The sequence below is a fragment of the Pundamilia nyererei genome, unplaced genomic scaffold (assembly GCF_000239375.1).
Source record: "Pundamilia nyererei isolate P.nyererei 1_Seehausen unplaced genomic scaffold, PunNye1.0 scaffold00254, whole genome shotgun sequence".
NCBI classification, from domain to species: Eukaryota; Metazoa; Chordata; class Actinopteri; order Cichliformes; family Cichlidae; genus Pundamilia; species Pundamilia nyererei.
Window position 1 is genome coordinate 506,860 of NW_005187655.1, and position 17,456 is coordinate 524,315.

Genomic DNA, 17,456 nt, shown 5'->3' on the forward strand with positions numbered 1-17,456 from the left:
AGTTATTTGGCTTATATCGTGATAGATATCGTTATCGCCTGAAATGAAAAAAACATATCGTGATATGAAAAAATCTCATATCGCCCAGCTCTAGACATAAGCGAAGGTGTTTTCACTTCAGGGCCTGTGTTGTAAAATGCTGTTGCAGTACATTAAGTGCGAAGCTCCTTGAACACTCTGTGGCTTCTTCAGAAAAGCAGCACAAAATCACTACCATGTCCATTTTTCTGACACAACTGACTGGCTGTTTTCTGCCCTCCAGACAATGCAATACCCATCAAGTCCTGGTTCAGCGACCCTAGTGACACAGCACTTCTTAACTTGCTGCCTATGCTGGATGCACTAAGGTAAAATGCATAATAAAGCTTGCATGAAAGCAAAGGGATAGCGCAGACACTGGCTTGCATGGCTTACTTTGTTGTAAGGTTATTTGCATACTTCTTCATTCTAAATGAGTTGTTTAAGACATGTAAAGCAAAAAGCTCACAAGCTGTCAGTGTGTTAACACCAGACTAAATCCTCATATGACCACAAGGACTCAAAGTATCATCTCTTTATTTTGGTGGCTTTACTTGCTTTCTCTTTATAAGTCGTTTCAGCAACAAAAAAAATGTTTCACGCATTTTGTCTGCAGTTCCTCTTAGAAGTAGTTCAGTTGCTTTAAAAAGCTGTTTTTATTCAGTGTGAGGCAAGAAATCTCATGTGAATTCATTCAGAAGAGTGACAAGCATCTGGATGAAGTTTCCTACGAAAAGCTAAGGCTAACATATAAAGCGCCTTGATGCGACTGTTGTTGTGATTTGGCGCTATATAAATAAAATAGAATTGAATTAACGGCAAACCTGCACAGTGTGTAATGTATGAGGTAAACAAAGGAGATGCTGAGTGTTTATCATTGATTTTAGGATGTGTATGTCAGGCGTTATTTTTAACACCAGGTTGATTTATCCATTGTTGGATTAAGCTACTGTTAAAAGTAACTTGTTACATTACATAATTACTAGGGGTGCAACGATATTCGTATCGATATTGAACCGTTCGATACAGTGCTTTCGGTTCGGTATGCATATGTATCGAACAATACAACATTTGTAATTTATTTTATCAATTTTCCTTCTGACGATGCTGTCTGTGTTGAGCGCTCAGTGAATCTGCGTTCGACTACTCCGCCTAGGCTGCACTGTCGAGCGCAGATCCACTGAGCGCTTAACACAGACAGCATAGTCAGAAGGAAGAGAGCAGGGCAAGCTAGCGAGACAGAAGTTAAGCTCTACTTGCAACAGGCAAATTGAACCTCATTCAGATCTGGCGTTTGGAATTATTTTGGTTTTCATGTGACGTATGACCCTGAAGGTAAGCAAGTCATGGACTAAAGTAAAACAGTATGTTGGATGTGCCATGCAATGCTCAATTACATTGGTGTGAACTAGTGTGTTAGCGCAGTTAGCTCGTTAACGTGTTGGCCGTCTAGCCACATGCACGGAGCGATCGGCGGTAGCTCGTTAACGGAGATTTGCCGTGTTGTGGCGTTAAGGTCATTTCAACGAGATTAACCTGAAAGCACTAGTGGGAACACAACGAATATGACTGCACATTTACGCCGACATCATCCTAGTGCAAAGACAAAAACAACAAGCATGCTACTAACTTTAGCCGAGTCATTTAGACAGCTGTTAGCACATGATTCTCCTTATGCTGCTGAGAATATAGCCCAGAAGAAGCGGATAGTATAGCTTTTATTTTGGAAAGAGCCATTTCTCTGTAATAAACTCTCTTTTCCAAAGATGAGTGATTCCTCAATCAGATACAGGGCTTGCAATATCGCTAGCCCGACGTCCCGGAGCTAGCGATTTTTTCAGTCGGGCTACCAAAATCTATCTCTTCCCTGCCCATCGGGCTATTGTAGGAAAAATATATGTCAATGCTTTTGCATTCTTTCAGAAATGTAGCTGGGTAATTATGTCATTGCATCGGTGAGCCACTGTCAATATGTGACATATTGAAGTCGCGTTTGAATTTGCGCTTGTTTTTTTGCTTTCACTTTGCAATCGTGCGAACTGTGTATAGAGAGCGACAGCACTGATCTGTGAGTGATGATAATTTGTGCACCAATTCCTCTGACATCGTCTTATTAATCGTTAGCTTACTATGCAAACATGACAAGTGAAATCTCCCGCAGCTTAAACATGTGAGAGGTTGATCGCGCAGAGAATCGCTGAGCTTATGTGAGTGAGTGTGTAAAAGCATTTCAGTTCTGCTGAGCCAAATAAGACAGGTCAGGGTGAAGAAGTGACAGCCAAAGAAAAGCTTACCACAAAACGGAGAAGTTATGACAAATCAGACTATAAGGCAAAAAGAAAGTGCAGCTTTATGGTTTCATGGACAAAAGAATTTCTGTGGCTGCAATATGATGAGCTAAATAACCAGGGCTGCACATAAGTGGTCCACAGGTGCGCATTCGCTGTCAAAATAAAAAACACGCACAAGGGTTAGGGTTAAATTTAAAAACTGTACTTTTGAGTTAAAATATATATTTATAATTTTAATAAATGACAAATTAAAAATGCATGAACATTTTTTTGTATCGAAAAAATATCGAACCGTGACACCAAAGTATCGAACCGAACTGTGAATTTTGTGTATCGTTGCACCCCTAATAATTACTGATATGAAAAAGTAATCTACTGAGAAAAGGAAACACAGGTTTGCAGTTAGCTTGTATATGTTGGGTATATGACCATGGGGTGTGTAAGCTTCTGCATGTTTACCTCTCTAGTGCACTGGCATTACCTCTGCACAGCGTGTGATATTGGTAGGATCTTTTCCTCAAAACACACCAGCAGCAGGCTCATCAGTTTCCTTTTGGCTGGCATCATTGACTGAACCAAAAAGTCACTGGCTGTAGTTTCAGAGGTTTTGCTCCTGTTTTACCGCTGCACAAAGAATACTTCCACAGAATAAAAGCAATCACCTTTGCCGTCACGTTCCCTGACTTAGCATACACGCTGACAGAAGTATAGGACTGGATGTACTTTTAACTTTTTGGCAGCTTCATGCCAAAAAGTTAAAAGGAGACAGAAAAATTGAGAATTTGTGTGGCATCCTTCTCTCTGGTCACATCAAAGGAACAGCAGAATTTAAGATTTACACAGTAAATAACTGAAATGTAAATAAATAACTGAATTCTTGAAAAGGAGAGCTAATGTGTTGCATTGAAGCAGTGGGAATACTCTGAATACTTGCCAGCGTGAACATGGCTGATCTTTTGATTTTACTCAAACAAATAAATGAGCTTTTTTGTCCTGACAGTGTTAAACATGCATTGGTTTCCCTGCTACGATGGCAGCAAGTACACTGAAATGTCCTCCTGTTTGTCATAGGTTCACTGCTGATGTCCGCTCCGTCCTCAGTCGAAACCTCCACCAGCACCGGCTCTGGTGATTGGCTGAATTGAGAGGGATCGGGCTTGTTGACCAGCCTCTTCTCTCTGCTGGCTTCCACCCTGCCCTCCATTCCCACGTAGACGACCCACCAGCCCTCTCCGAGCCCCTCCTGAGGTGACCGCCTCACACAGGATGAACAGTATGGGATCAACAGAACCCACGAACTACTGGGGAGGGAGGGGGAGCCAGCTTTTTTTTTTTTTTTTCCGTTGTTGTTTTTTTTCTCTTGGTTCTTTATTTGTACTTTTTTTTTCTTCTCCAAAACAAAGAGGAGCCTCTCTGCCTTATCGCTCCTGATACTGACTGTGTGTGTATGGAGTCGGAGTACGCTTGCTGACTTCATTAGTCCTTTTTAAAAAAATTTGAAGATAAAGTTGGGAGATCGAGGAGGATCGGCGATGCAACAAAGACTTTTTTTTTTCTCTCTCTCTCTTCTTCGTCATCACAACATACTGCACTTCAGCAAACTCATCAGTTTACTGTCTTAACCTCTTGGAGCAACTGAGTAGGGGGAAAATAGAAAACTACCCCCCCCCCCTTTTTTTTATTTTTTATTTTTTATTTTTTTTATTTTTATTTTTTTTAAGATCACCATCATACCCCAAGCGGCGAGTCATCAATTCCCAGGGTACTTTCTATTTTTTTCTCCCCCAGCAAGATTGGATCAATTTAAATGATGTAACTGATGGACCCTTGCTTGCAACATACCACCCACAGGCATTTTTTTTTCTGGACAAATAGCCAAGAAGTCGAAGTTTCTTTTCTTTGTTTTTTTTTTTTCTCTTTTTCTTTTTCCCTCAGCCATAACCAACAACTGTTTCTCCCAAACTTCTTCATGGGACTCTGATAAACACTTTAAAGTTGTGAGGAAAAAAAAGAAAAGAATGGCTTGTAATGATACACGGACTGCCGTTCCGCCTTTCCATATCTGATTGTTTCTCTGTTACCATGATATCTGCTAATATGACTTCTGAATACCACAACAATTTCTTCGCCTCATTTTTAAAAAACTATTTGATGCCATCCTGGTTTCATTTAATAAGAATTGCACTTAATCTCCTGTTTTTTTTTTTTTTTTGTTGTTTTTTTTTGTTTTTTTTTGTTTTTTTTGCAGTTTGTTTGTTAGTTGATTCAAACTTGCAGCCTTCCCACCCCTTTGCATTTTTTTTTAATTATTATTATTTTATTTTTTTACCCATTCCCCTTTTTATTGTATCGGTTCAACTATTAGACGCTCCATCTTTAAATGCCTTCTGAACAATGTCAGTCTTGTCAAGGCTCACAGCGGCTTCTTATTGGCTCTGTCTCCAGGTCTGTGTTACTAATAAAACACTTGTCAGTATCGACCAGTTACAATTCAGCTTGTTTTCTTTTACTGCGAGTAACACCCTTCATGTTTGAGCCCTAACATTTTGCAGCTCTAACTTCACTGGAGTTCCGTTTCTGTGAGAGGAACACTTTGGTTAATCATCTGCTGCCACCATGTGGTGTAACGGGGAACTGCACTGATCTCAGCCTAACTTTGTTTTGATAAAGGCTTTTTCAAACTGGAATAACCTTTGTCCCCAAAGCTCTAGACAATGGCTTTCTGTCCCATCTTTGTTGTTTATTTTATCTACAGCTTGAACTTGAGACAAAAAACAGAAGCTGTTCTTGTTCATGTAAGCTGTGCGTTTAAGCACTGCTGCAGGCCATAATCGCTTCTAAGTTTTTATGTGTACGTTTATTTGTTTTAATTGTGAAGAAAAGTGTAATTTTAAGACAAAGTATGCAAATTAGTTTTCTCGTTTCTATTTTTATACGCATCTCTACTTGATGATAAAACATCCTCACATGAAGTCCGTTTGGGAGAACTGCTGACCATCTCAATCATGTTGCATAATCTTAATCAGCAGGTAGTGTTTTGTACTGTTTTGTGACTGTTTTGCAAATGAATGACTGTCAGTGAAAAGTATCGACGTTTTTCTTACTGTTAGTGTATCAAGCATGCAGTGCAATAGTCCTCTACTATAAGCCCTGATTTGGTTGCACATCTGCTAGCCAGCCATAGCTGTGCGTGTGATGATGTGTGAATGTTTTTTGTCCCAAGCTGAAGACTTCAGAATGTGATTTCTAATCACGGTATAAGGCTGATACAGTATATGCTTTGGTTTGCTAACACCTGCCTCTCACTGATGATTTAAAGGTTGAAACGCAGAAAGAGGTAAATATGATTTTGCCTTTTTGACCACAGCTTCCTTCCAGCCACCTTATTAAAGGGAACCTATTACGCTCTTAGACTCCTCAGTTTATCCCCCTCAAACAAGTAGTTTAAGCTTCCTTCCACCTTCCCTCTAAGCCAAAAGTCTTCTGATTAGCTGCCCCTGCTAAACGGGGGCAAACAGGCAGGTGGGAGAAAGGCAATAGAAGTTATTTTGACCCTTTAAACAGATGGGTTACAGCAGTGGGTTCCATTCCTGTCAGCTAAGGTCAGGAAACAGACTACAGTTTGCACAGGCTCACAAAAATAAATGTTGCCTGGTCTGATAAATTTCTGCTGCAGCATTCAGATGGTAGACCCAGAATTTGACCCTGCCATCCGCATGAAAACATGGTTCCATTCTTCCTTATATTCACAGTTGAGACTGCTAGTGGTGGTGTGATGCTGTGGAAAATGTTATCTTGGTTCACTTTGGGCCCCTTAGTATCATGTGAGCATCATTTAAACACGACAGCCTACCTGATGATTGTTGCTGAGCATGTCCATCTCTTTTGAGTAGTGCACGTATCTTCTGATGGCTGCTTCCAGCAGGATGACACACCATGTCACAAATGATATCAAAGTGGTTTCTCGAAGATAAGTTTGCTTTAGTTTAATGACCTCCACAGTCACCGTGTCGCAGTCCAATAAGCACGCTTGGGATGTGGTGAAGTAGGTGACTCACATCATGGATGAGCAAATCTGCAGCAACTGTAATGCTGTGTGATCACGTCAACGTGGACCAAAATCTTTGAGGAATTTTTTCCAACAACTTGTTGAATCTGTGCCACAGAGAATTGAGACACCTAATAAAGTGGCGAGTGATAGAAAATTAGGAAAACCGAAATAGATGCCCCTTTAAACCTGCCTTGCTTTCATCCACCTTGCAAATTGAGCGGATTTTTTTGCGAGCTCACTCCAAGAAGAGTCTATCATGTTATCATTGATCAATCTCACATCCCTGTTCTCTGTTCACCGTTTCGGTGGGGGGAGGGGAGGAGGAGTTGACTGTCTGGTTGGGGTCTGGGATGCAGGGCCTCCCTGCTGCTGCAAGACCGGGGGTGTTGTGCTTGTCTCCACCCCAGAGCAAAGGGCAACATCTCCTGGGTCTTGGGGCAGATTGCCCCTCTGGGGGTGATAGTACCTGGACCTGGAGGGTGTGAGTGTGTGTACAGCAAAAAAAAAAAGAGAATATCACGTAATATAATAATAATATATAATGTAGATCAGTCAGCATTTGACATCAGCTGAGTATACACTATACACTTTAACTTTTTAAAGTTCCTGCTGTGAAAGAGCCATGAGACTGAAATCTAGAACACTAAGGGGAAAAAATACAACCCCAAAAAATGTATAACAAAGAAAACAAGAGACAATATTATCTAAAATGATCAGGCAACGTTCTGGTCTGAAGCAGGAGAGGGTTGTTTCTCTAACAAAAATATGTGCAGTACTTTTTAGATCTATGCAATCTGTGTCATCACTGTGCACAAAAGGAGATCATGAGGTTTTGAACCACAATGATGTCACATGGATGTGACTCACAGACCTGTGGGTCATATGTGCAATAGGCAAGTGAGTGTTTCAGGATGTATGAGTGGCAGCTTTGGAGGCACAGTTTGTTTACCAAATGTGTTCATGACAAAATATTCAACTTTTTTTTAATATAAATTGTGAATAAAATAACCCAGTAAATTCCCAGAGTTACACAAAGTTATCCTAAAACCAGCATTTAGCAACAATTTGCGTAAATGATAAAACTCCTGGTTATTTGCTTCTTTCGTCTGTTATGGTGTAATGAGTTCACCATTAAATACGCAGTAACTTGTGCTTACATACAATAATCCAACATGCTGCAGAAATGTGAATAAACGTGTTTGGTTCAGGGTTTATCACCGGGCATCAGCGAAAGCTCCAGCACAATGAAATGTCGCATGTTTTTCGGTTTCTCCTCCCTAACCACAAACTGCTGGGCCTCGGTCATATGACAAGGACAGATCCCTCCTCAGTGCCCTGCCCCGCGTCTTTATGCGCAGCGGCTGATAAAAAATAAAATAGTTCCACGTAAAAGAAAAGAAAAAGACAGAAAGGCAACATTGATTCGTAAGCTCTTCGTATACTGTTTATTTCAAGATTATTATTATTTTCTTCTTGAATACGCGTCGATTATCATCACACAGGCGACGTTAATGGGGTTTAAAACAAGGTGAGGTACGCCCCTGCGAACTACCCATTTCCTCTACGTCATGTTGTTATTGTATCCCTCCGCTGCAGTCGCACTAGGAAAACAGCTGTGGCGAGGCTAAGGCTAGCTAGCATCGTTTGTGTTTGTGTGTCCGCGATTCGAGTCAGTTCTTAAGCAACCCGTACCACCGCGGAGTGACCGACTTGTTGTCTGTCATCTCTTTTAAAGATGAAGTTTCAGTACAAAGAAGAGCATCCCTTTGAGAAGAGGCGGTCCGAAGGCGAGAAAATAAGAAAGAAGTATCCGGACAGGGTGCCAGTAAGTAGCTAACGTTAGCACCTTGACAGCTAGCTAGGTTGCCTTGCTGTTATACTGCTGTCAGGCTAATTTCGTTATGCTCACTGTTTTATTTTTATTACTAATTTAATCTTAAAATCTAAATGTGATATTGTAGAGAGATTTTACCCACACAATATATTGCTTAGTTTGTTTACTGCCACGTTGTAACCGCCACACATGGTAGCTAACAACGGCAGAGGTTAAGTAGGAATTTCGGCCGCTGTGAGCAGGCCAGCAGGTGATCTCCGTGTTATTCTTCCGTGAATCATCATTGGTGGCCAAATAATGGTGGTTATGACTGTGACGGTGGTTACGGTGAAGACATGCAGGTGTGCACAGACTCTTTTAGTGGTCTGTAGCTGGATGTTGAAACGCAGTAGAGCGCCTTAAAATAGATGCTGTCAACAAAACGGGGTTGTTTACGTCGCCCAGCTCCTTGCAGATAAATCATAAAGGCTTTCCCCAGTTAGTCTGGCCTATCGAGGCCGTCTGTGTCACAACTATCAGCTGATTTAATGTGGGAATTTCGGGTTTTTCCTGTAAAGTATGACGAAATACACTTTCCTTTCAATCATGATCACTTTTAAGCTTTCGTTTTACAGTCCTTCAATCGTAGTTTACCGTAAACTTGTTCTGTTGCTACAACAAACAATTAACTATCGTAGTCAATTAACCACTGCTTATTTTCTCTATTAATTGAATACTTATTTGGTCACTAAATGGTGAAAACAGTCCATTATAACTTCCCAAAGACCCAGAGAACATTCACAGATGTCGTGTTTTGTATGATCATTTGAATTAAACTTAAAAAAAAAAAAGAAAAAAAAAAAAAAAAGGGGGGGGGGGGACGCTGATTAATTGTGCAGTCAGTGTTTACCGTGTGGGCAAGTGATATTTTACCGGTCCTATTTTTAGACTGGAGAGAGACTTAAAGAGGTTTAGTAGGGAAGGCGGTCAAAAATTAAAACGCACGTCTGATAGCCGGGGTGTAAATATACCAGGTTCTTTCTAACACTGAAATACTTTTGTGAAATATAATCTGTGTTATATTAAACACTTCGTCTGGGTTTGATGTGCCTGGCCTCGCTTGACTGACAGTTTGGTACACTCTCAGATCCCTTTTCTGAGACAATGAAGCGAACACCATATTGCAGCCTTTGTAATAAAAACATGTTGTACACCTGTTTTTTTTTTTTTTTTCTTTTTTCTTTCTTTTGTTTTTCTAACCTTTAGGTAATTGTGGAGAAAGCACCCAAAGCCAGAATAGGAGATCTGGACAAGAAGAAGTACCTTGTCCCCTCTGACCTGACGGGTAAACATTGCCTTGGAGTATAAAAAGTTGTTGACTTCTATTTTAGAGTTGTAATGTCACATGTTAAATTTCTACTATTACATATTCTCTCTTTCATCAGTGGGTCAGTTTTACTTCCTCATCCGGAAAAGAATCCACTTGCGAGCTGAGGATGCGCTCTTCTTCTTTGTAAACAACGTCATTCCACCCACCTCAGCTACCATGGGATTGTTGTACCAGGCAAGAGTCCTGTTAAGCTTCCTGCTCACTCACATGCTCTCACATTATGGCTTAACCAGCATGTTGCCTTTGGTTGTTCCTCCTTAGCCTCTCCCTACATTATTGATATTGCGCTAACATGTTTTTTTCTTTTTTCCCCTCCCATCAGGAGCATCATGAAGAGGACTTTTTCCTCTACATTGCCTACAGTGATGAGAGTGTGTATGGGGACAGCCAAAGGGAAATCTGATCCCACTTCAACCACTACCCACCTTTCTGAGACCTCCACATCCATTCATTCATTTAAATATTAAATCCAGCTCAGCAGCCTACAGTTCCCAGAGTGAATATGTCAAATGCACTTTCACCACCCATACATTACCCCTCTCGCATCCAGTTCTGTCTTTATTACTCTGCAGTCTGAATTGTATTTGTCTCCCGCTTTTCTTTTCAACAGTAACTAAGTGGTCTCATGGCCAGTTCAATTTCTAGTGTCAAAACCGATCGTACTTTACTTTACTTACAATGAGAGAGATTAATGAAATAATACTAGAAATAGGCCTTTACTATAGCTACTCCGGGTTTAAGGGAGAAAGGATTTAAATTGCGTGTTATTTAGAATGAACGCAAATGTTTTTGGGGATTTTTTTTTTTTTTGTTCAGTTTTGTTAGCTTGAGCTTAGGCTGAGAAATCAAAGGAAAAGAACTCTTTCACTAGAAAAAAACAAACTAAAGTGACAAAATTTATTTAAAAGCATGTCAAGGAGAATTTAGCTTGCTACTCTGCATTGGACCTTTTCAAGGAGTATAATAGAATTCAGACTAAATAATCATCCTCTGCTTTCAGTGGTAAGACTATTATGCTGACTGCTAATGATTATTGTTGTTATTGTTGTTAATTTTTAGATGGCTTACTTTCTAAGGATTGTGTAAAGCTGAGTGCAATTTTTTTTCTTCTATTTTTTTAAGTTTTTGTTTTTTTTTTGTAAGAAGAAAAATTACAATTGAACTCTGTATACAGCTGCGTAACTGGCTCTTTCTCTCTATTCATGACCATACATAATAAAATGTGATGGAAAAACTAGCTGCTGTTTGTCTTTTTTGTCCCTTTGCTACAGGGTAACAAGTAATTACACTTTTATTTATTTATTTTTTTTAGCCATGTGAGTTGTGGCTTTCAATGTAATGAAACATTACACTGGTTAATTTGATGCTGTGCGCTTCAAGGGAGTTACAGTTTGCACAACATACAAAAACATGAACCTGTGATTTAGTTCATTTTTCTTCTGGTTGTGTGGGTTGCTTTATCATATCAGCTTCTGTTGCTGCATTGATAATCTGACTTGCAAAGTCATGCATATCCACGTGTATGTTTATAATTTTTGATATATGCAAGAAAGACATTTGACTCCAACATCTATTTTTTTCCCCTCCACCTGCTTTCTTTAAGTGTTACAAAAGTAGACTGGCATACAAAAAATAAACGTTGGGAAGGAAGCTCTGATGTGGCTTAGTTGGTAGGTTTTCTACTAATCAGAGAGTTGGTAGTTTGATCCCTGGCTTCTCTAGCCTACAAGTCAAAGTATGCTTAGCCAAGATACTAAATCCCAACTTGACCTCAGTGCATTTATGAAAAGAAAAGTGTTTGGATGAATGAGACTTGCAGTTAGAAAGTACTTTGACTGATCTAATAGTTAAATAGTTCTGTGTAAGTAGCAAATAACAAAATAGGTAGTATGTAATGAAAGTATTAAAACATATTTCAGACTGGGGAAAAATAAAGCGGAACATGTAATTTACTGTTGTAAGTAATGAGGAAATTACTCATGTTTTGCCAATGAAATCAAATTGGTTAGCCCACATTCGGCACAAGGAGGCTTTGGTGTTTCCTAAATCTTTCCCTTGATAGGAAATCAAATATTTGAACTATAAAACTGTATAAGCATCAAGAAATAAAAACACGACATACACAAAACTGCTTGGAAGTTTCATTTTGCTGACATCGACGTGAGAGTCGCCGCATTGCACTTCCAAACTACAACTCCCAAAGTGCACTTCGAAGCGTGACCGCCTTCTTTGAACCGGAAATGCAACAGCATCACCGGTCTGGAAATCGCTCCGTCTGTTTATGTTTTGTGGGAGACTTTTTGATTTTTATGTTTTAACCGCTCGAGTGCTATCAAGCTAAAAAACCGCCAGACGGTTAGATTCTTATTAAAAGACTCACAACGAAATAAAAGTAAGCTTTTTACAGTTTTATCAGCACTGAATTCAAAGTAGACCATGTAGGATAAAATACGTAACGCAGTAAAGTGCTCTGCAGCTAGCCTCGCTAGCTAGCGTTTTTCCCCGGTTAAGTTTAAATATGTATTTTTTGTTAGGGGTTTACACATGTAAGCTACATCACTTGTTATATTAAATTACTATGTTTTCTGTTGGTGCATTTTACTCTAAATATTGTCATGTATTGGGAGGTACAGCTATCTGTGCTAACTTAGGCCGATATCGGCTAGCTAGCGAGGCCTGTGGTTGTTACACTTGTTTGAGTGAGCGTAGATGCACACTTTGATGTAGTTTAATGAACTCTAAATATTTCCTCTGACCTTGTCGATTCATTACTGACATTTTGACCCACACCAGCTGGCCCCTCCACTGCCTGTCACAATGCCCGCCCTGCTTGAGAGACCCAAGCTGTCCAACGCGATGGCCAGAGCTCTCCACAAACACATAATGAGGGAAAGAGAGCGCAAGAGACAAGGTGCTTTCTCATTTTGTGTGTGTGTATGTGTGTATGCGCTTTAAAAAGTATTTTAGCCCTAGTGTGTCACATCTGACACCTTTTAAGGATTCTTGTAGAAATAAGCAAGCACTGTTAAGACGCTGAGCTGTGTTTGGATAGGTAATACTCCTGGTCACAATTAAATATCAGCCAACCAGAGTATGAATTGTTTTTAGCATTTAGTCAATAAAACAAATTAACTTTTCATGTTCATTCTTTGTAATTCTGTAAAATTTGACTAAGATCTGCCTCATTTAGATTCAAGTCCTATGTTTATGCATATATTCTTCGAATAATCTATCCATCCATGATTGTGATTTTTTTGTGTAATAATACACTCACCTGCTGGTTTGTTAGGCACAAATTTATAATCATCCAGTGCATTTACCATATCGACATGGTCAAGACGACCCACTGAAGTTCAAATTGAGCATCAGAATGAGGAAAAAATGTGATTTAAATGACTTTGCTAAAACAATTTTACAACCAAGGTGCCACTGAATGGACAACACGTCAAACCATGAAGCAGATGGGTTAAAGCAGCACAGGGCACTGCTCCTATCAGCTAAGAACAGGAAACTGAAGCTACAGTTTGCACAGGCTCACCAACATTTTGCAACAGAAGACTGACAAACCCCCCCCCAGACATTTGCTGATCTGACGAGTGTCAGTTTCTACTGCAATATTCAGGTGGTAGGCTCACCTTTAGGTGTAAACGGCATAAGAGTATGATTCCATCCTGCTTTGTATCAATGGTGCAATAATATGGTGATTTTTCTCTTTGCACACGGTGGACCTCTTAGTACAAATTCAGAGTCGTCAGCCTGAGTATTGTTCATGAACATGTGTGTTTGCATGTCTCAAACCTCAAATCAAATTGAAACTGATTTCTTGGACATGACAGTGAGTTCACTGTAGTTAAACTACATCCACAGTCACCAGATCTTAATTTAATAGAGCACCTTGGGATGCGGTGGAACAAGAGATTCACATCATGAATGTGCAGCAGGTGTGTGATGTGCCATGTTAACATGGACCATTTCTGAGGAACGTTTACAGCACATCGTTGAATATGTCCAGTGAAGAATTAAGACAGTTTTAAAAGAATAAAGGGGTTCAACCCTATAATAGCAAAATGTACCCAAAAAATTGCCTGCTGAGTGTATATGTTATAGCTGTCTGCCTGCAACCTATTCTTTGGTCATAGATCTAAAAGGCAATCAAAAAAAAGTAGCTACACTATACTCACCTTAATAAATAAACTTTTTTCAGAGGAGGAAGAGGTGGACAAAATGATGGAGCAGAAGATGAAGGAAGAGGAAGAGAGGAAGAGGACAAAAGAGATAGAGGAGAGGATGTCCTTGGAGGAAACGAAAGAACAGGTTTGAAATGTGACATTTCAGCTAGTCTGTGCTCCCAGCTTTATACAAAACAAAGTCTGTGTGTTCTTACACCATGATTTCCTCAAATAAACATCAGGTGATGAAGATGGGGGAAAAACTTCAGGGACTACAAGAAGAGAAACATCAGCTCTTTTTACAGCTCAAGAAAGTTCTCCACGAAGAGGAGAAAAGACGAAGAAAAGAGCAGAGGTATATATATATATATATATATATACTTCACTTAGTTTGTTGTTTTGTCAAAGGATTGTTAATTGTCGGTTAAGCTTTTTGGTCTCCCACTTTAGTGATATTACAACTTTGACATCAGCGAGCTACCAGCAGAGTCTGCCCATGCACCCAGGACAGCACCTCCTCGGCATTCAAGGTGAGAAAAGTTCCAGGTTCTGCGCGTTGCCAGAGTCGTCATTGTTTTTCATATAGTGACATTCTCCTTTTCTCTCCTTCAGGCAATCCAGTCAGCCACAGCAGACCTGGCCCACTGCTCGGAGAAAGGAGCAAACAGCTGTTCCCAGCTGCTGTCCTCCCTGTGAGTAAAAGGAGTGTTCCAGTTAAAGAATTTATAAAATATAATACAATCTATATAATATGCTTCTTACAGTGTTTACATGTGCACGTCGTCCTCTTTTAGGCACGTCATTATCAGACGCCTGGCTTCAGCTCAGGCTCCGCAGAGCACGGCCAGTTCAGCGGAGGTCAGGGGGTCCATGAGCCCTACGGAGTGGCTCAGGCTCAGCATCCTTCCAGCTACGCCCCTGGACCCTCAGTGCCAGTCAGTTTCGCAAGCAGCTCTCAGATCAGAGGTAAGATGAGATAAGATTTCTTTGCTGTCAGTGTGTACAGTGGTACAGTAAACATTTGGGTAATGTGTCACAGTGACATGACTTACATATTTTATCATATACACGATTAAAAAAACTGTATAAGACAGGAAGAAACAGGAAACGAGGGAGTTAAATAACATTCAGTGCCATAGGGCACCAGGTCAAAAATGATTACAAAAAAATAATAATAAACACGGATGGATTGATGGATGGTGATGTGCATCACAGTACACAAACATGCGTTATACACTAGTTGTAATTGTGTAAGAGGTCATTTTGTCCTTTAATGTTCAAACAATGTTCTCTAGTGGCACAGTGAACACACAAAGAAATGAATTATCAGCATCATGTGTGCGATTCCTCCGTCTTTACTTGGATTTCAGGAGTTGACATAGAAATCAATCTGAGCCGGTTGTAGGCTGCTGTGTCAGGCTGGGCTTCTTGAAATATAGTTGGGCAGTCGAGACGGAGGGCATAGCCTCTATTCAAAGGCTAAGGAAGGCATTCTAGTAGTTTTAAGGCGATATCCTTATCAGAGTCTTGACAGTAATAAGCGTGATACACATAAATATAGCTAAAGTTCAACTAATATATGTAATTGTTTGAGTCCATATATGGTTCAGAGAACATTATGTGTGTGAGTGTATGACCTCAGGTAAGCAGTGGATCATGTATGTGTGTGTCTGTGTGTGGTCTGAGTGATCAAGCTTCATTCTGGGCCTGCGTCAGAGCCCTGTGGATGTTTGAATTTGAAAAGAAAGGGACGACTGTCCAACCAATCAGAAGTTAGAAACAGTGCTGGTATTTTAATATGTGTTCATTGGCGTAAAGAGAAATGCTTTTGATGAGCAAGATGCATGTTTTAGTAGGCTGAGCCCATCTCAGCCCACAGGTGCCGCCAGTCTTTGCTGATTTTCATTGACATAGACGTGTACATCGTGTTTATACAAATCAACTATGAAATCATTTCTCGCACAGTTTGAAACTCTCCTCTCAAACAGTCTAAGCGCAAAACTGACAGTCCAGCCGACAGCTTTCGTTTGATCAAAGCGCCCTGACTTCAGCCGAAAAATAAAATCCCCCACTGAGTGCGAAGTCATTTTTCTTTAAGCTTGTATTTTTCAAGTGTGGATGCACCGTGGAGTTGGCGGCATGCTATTTAGATGCTGCCGTGGCGTCAGTAATGTCAGAAACCCGCTGATTGATCATTAAAACAATCAGATCACAGTGAGATGTATTGATTGTAATGACTTTGCCTTTTTCCCCACAGGCGCATCTGCATTTCAAGCAATGCAGTACCTCCCTCACCAGCAGGCTGGTTACCCTGTTCACTTCACCTCCCAGCAAGGTGGGTTTCACTGCTGTAAATTATACCTATGTCTAATTCCACGATCTACATAAAATTCAGAGGAGTTGTAAAGTAACCTGACCATCTTCTGCAGGATACATCCCTGGAGCAGGAATACCCCTGCAGAAGCAGCTGGAACATGCTAACCAACAGTCGGGCTTTACTGACGCAGTAAGACCGTTTCAGCTTTAGATGCTGCGAAGCAGAAACAGCAGATGTTGCTGGAATATTAGACAAACACAAAAATAAACTCTGTGATATGTGATCGTCTAAATAATAGACGTTATCCATTAGCTGACCAGTTTTCCTTCCGTCATGTCAGAGTGGTTTGAGGCCCATGCACCCCCCAGCCATGCATCCTTCCACCCCAGGTCTGCTGCCCACATCATCGATGGCGGTCCAGATCCCTACTGCAAAGGTAAACCCTCAAAACACACACACCATTTGTTTTTAATCCTGTGTTATGTGGTCAAGTAACTTGTATATTGCTTGTAATTCTTGTAAATATATTCAGTATAAGTAAAGTCTGAGCTGCTACAGTGTGTATATGTTCATTAATGTTCTGCTTCTTGTCTGTCTTGTGATCATGGTTCCTCTTTCCTTCCCCAGGCTCCGTTCCAGAGCTCTCCCCAGAGCGCTCCCCGTCATAGCTTCCTGCCCCACAGCCAAAGCGGGCAGAGGTTTTACCACCACGGCAAGTAGATGATCAAACTCACCGGTGCTCAGATTTCAGAAGTCCACTCAAGATTCTGGCGATCCTGTTGGCGCTTAAATAGCTTTCTTTTTTTTTCTTTTTTTGTAACTAGGTTGGATTATGCCTTATGATCTGTTTTATTCCTTGTATAGTTTTGTTTTTTTTTTAGCTTTGTTTTAATGTTGTTAATAAGCTACTAAGCAGCTCTTCAACATATGTGCTCTGAGCTTCAGACTCATATTTTACTTCAATTAATGTTGTTATTTTACTTGCACTGTGAAGCCATCATCGAGGTGCTTATGTGCGTTTAACTGTTAGTAACACTGATAAAAGCCAGACTACACGGTCCAGAGCCGGTCCTTCATATCCACAGTGACGCCAGGGGCGTGTCCAGTGTATCTGGAGTTCCTTTGCTCACTATCAAGTAGCAGGAAGTGGAAGAGAACGTGTACAGTATTTGGATTTAATTGATGTTTCTGATTTGTCTCTCTCTCACACACACAAACACACACATTGATGAACACTACTACAGATTAACTGAAAGATTGTTTCAATGTGTTACCAGAAAGTAAGAGAGTCATTTTCTGCCTCAAGTTTTTCCCCATCATCCCTCACAGCTTCAATCAGGTTTAGGTCTGGTTTAATTTTTTTAAGCTTTTGCTTAAATGTTGTTAAATAAACAATAAGCAACAGCC

At 40.3% G+C, this 17,456-nt stretch overlaps 3 protein-coding genes across 5 annotated transcripts in view; all 3 read left to right on the top strand.

Annotated features, from left to right (window-relative positions):
* LOC102200725 (CTD nuclear envelope phosphatase 1A) overlaps positions 1–3,645 on the top strand; it is a 13,093-nt gene extending 9,448 nt beyond the window's left edge. For both annotated transcript variants that reach the window (XM_005749764.1, XM_005749765.1), the window contains exons 7-8: positions 263–347; positions 3,381–3,645. In XM_005749764.1, the coding sequence (XP_005749821.1) occupies positions 263–347; positions 3,381–3,441 (146 nt within the window). In that variant the 3' untranslated portion in view covers positions 3,442–3,645. The remainder of the gene's footprint in view (positions 1–262; positions 348–3,380) is intronic.
* Positions 3,646–7,915: 4,270 nt separating this feature from the next.
* On the top strand, positions 7,916–10,800 carry gabarapb (GABA(A) receptor-associated protein b). Its single transcript, XM_005749766.1, has 4 exons — positions 7,916–8,185; positions 9,440–9,518; positions 9,619–9,737; positions 9,886–10,800. Exons 1-4 carry the CDS (start codon positions 8,096–8,098, stop codon positions 9,964–9,966), a joined length of 369 nt encoding a protein of 122 aa, XP_005749823.1. The 5' UTR covers positions 7,916–8,095; the 3' UTR covers positions 9,967–10,800.
* Positions 10,801–11,770: 970 nt separating this feature from the next.
* Positions 11,771–17,402, top strand: gps2 (G protein pathway suppressor 2). Of its 2 annotated transcripts, none has more exons than XM_005749770.2 (11): positions 11,771–11,955; positions 12,357–12,474; positions 13,768–13,877; positions 13,975–14,087; positions 14,162–14,262; positions 14,345–14,424; positions 14,527–14,698; positions 15,990–16,067; positions 16,162–16,238; positions 16,390–16,485; positions 16,677–17,402. In XM_005749770.2, exons 2-11 carry the CDS (start codon positions 12,381–12,383, stop codon positions 16,767–16,769), a joined length of 1,014 nt encoding a protein of 337 aa, XP_005749827.1. In that variant the 5' UTR covers positions 11,771–11,955; positions 12,357–12,380; the 3' UTR covers positions 16,770–17,402. The 2 variants fall into 2 exon arrangements, with proteins under 2 accessions (XP_005749827.1, XP_005749828.1); XM_005749771.2 differs by having other exon boundaries at positions 11,772–11,955; positions 14,183–14,262.
* The last annotated feature ends 54 nt before the right edge of the window (positions 17,403–17,456 follow it).

Bases quoted from the DNA above. Each gene is read 5' to 3' on its own strand.
- gabarapb (XM_005749766.1), top strand. From the start codon at position 8,096: ATGAAGTTTCAGTACAAAGAAGAGCATCCCTTTGAGAAGAGGCGGTCC. The intron at 8,186-9,439 runs GTAAGTAGCTAA...TCTAACCTTTAG, and splicing joins AGTATCCGGACAGGGTGCCA to GTAATTGTGGAGAAAGCACC. The intron at 9,738-9,885 runs GCAAGAGTCCTG...CCCTCCCATCAG, and splicing joins CCATGGGATTGTTGTACCAG to GAGCATCATGAAGAGGACTT.
- gps2 (XM_005749770.2), top strand. From the start codon at position 12,381: ATGCCCGCCCTGCTTGAGAGACCCAAGCTGTCCAACGCGATGGCCAGA. The intron at 14,088-14,161 runs GTATATATATAT...TTGTCGGTTAAG, and splicing joins AGACGAAGAAAAGAGCAGAG to CTTTTTGGTCTCCCACTTTA. The intron at 14,699-15,989 runs GTAAGATGAGAT...TTTTCCCCACAG, and splicing joins AAGCAGCTCTCAGATCAGAG to GCGCATCTGCATTTCAAGCA.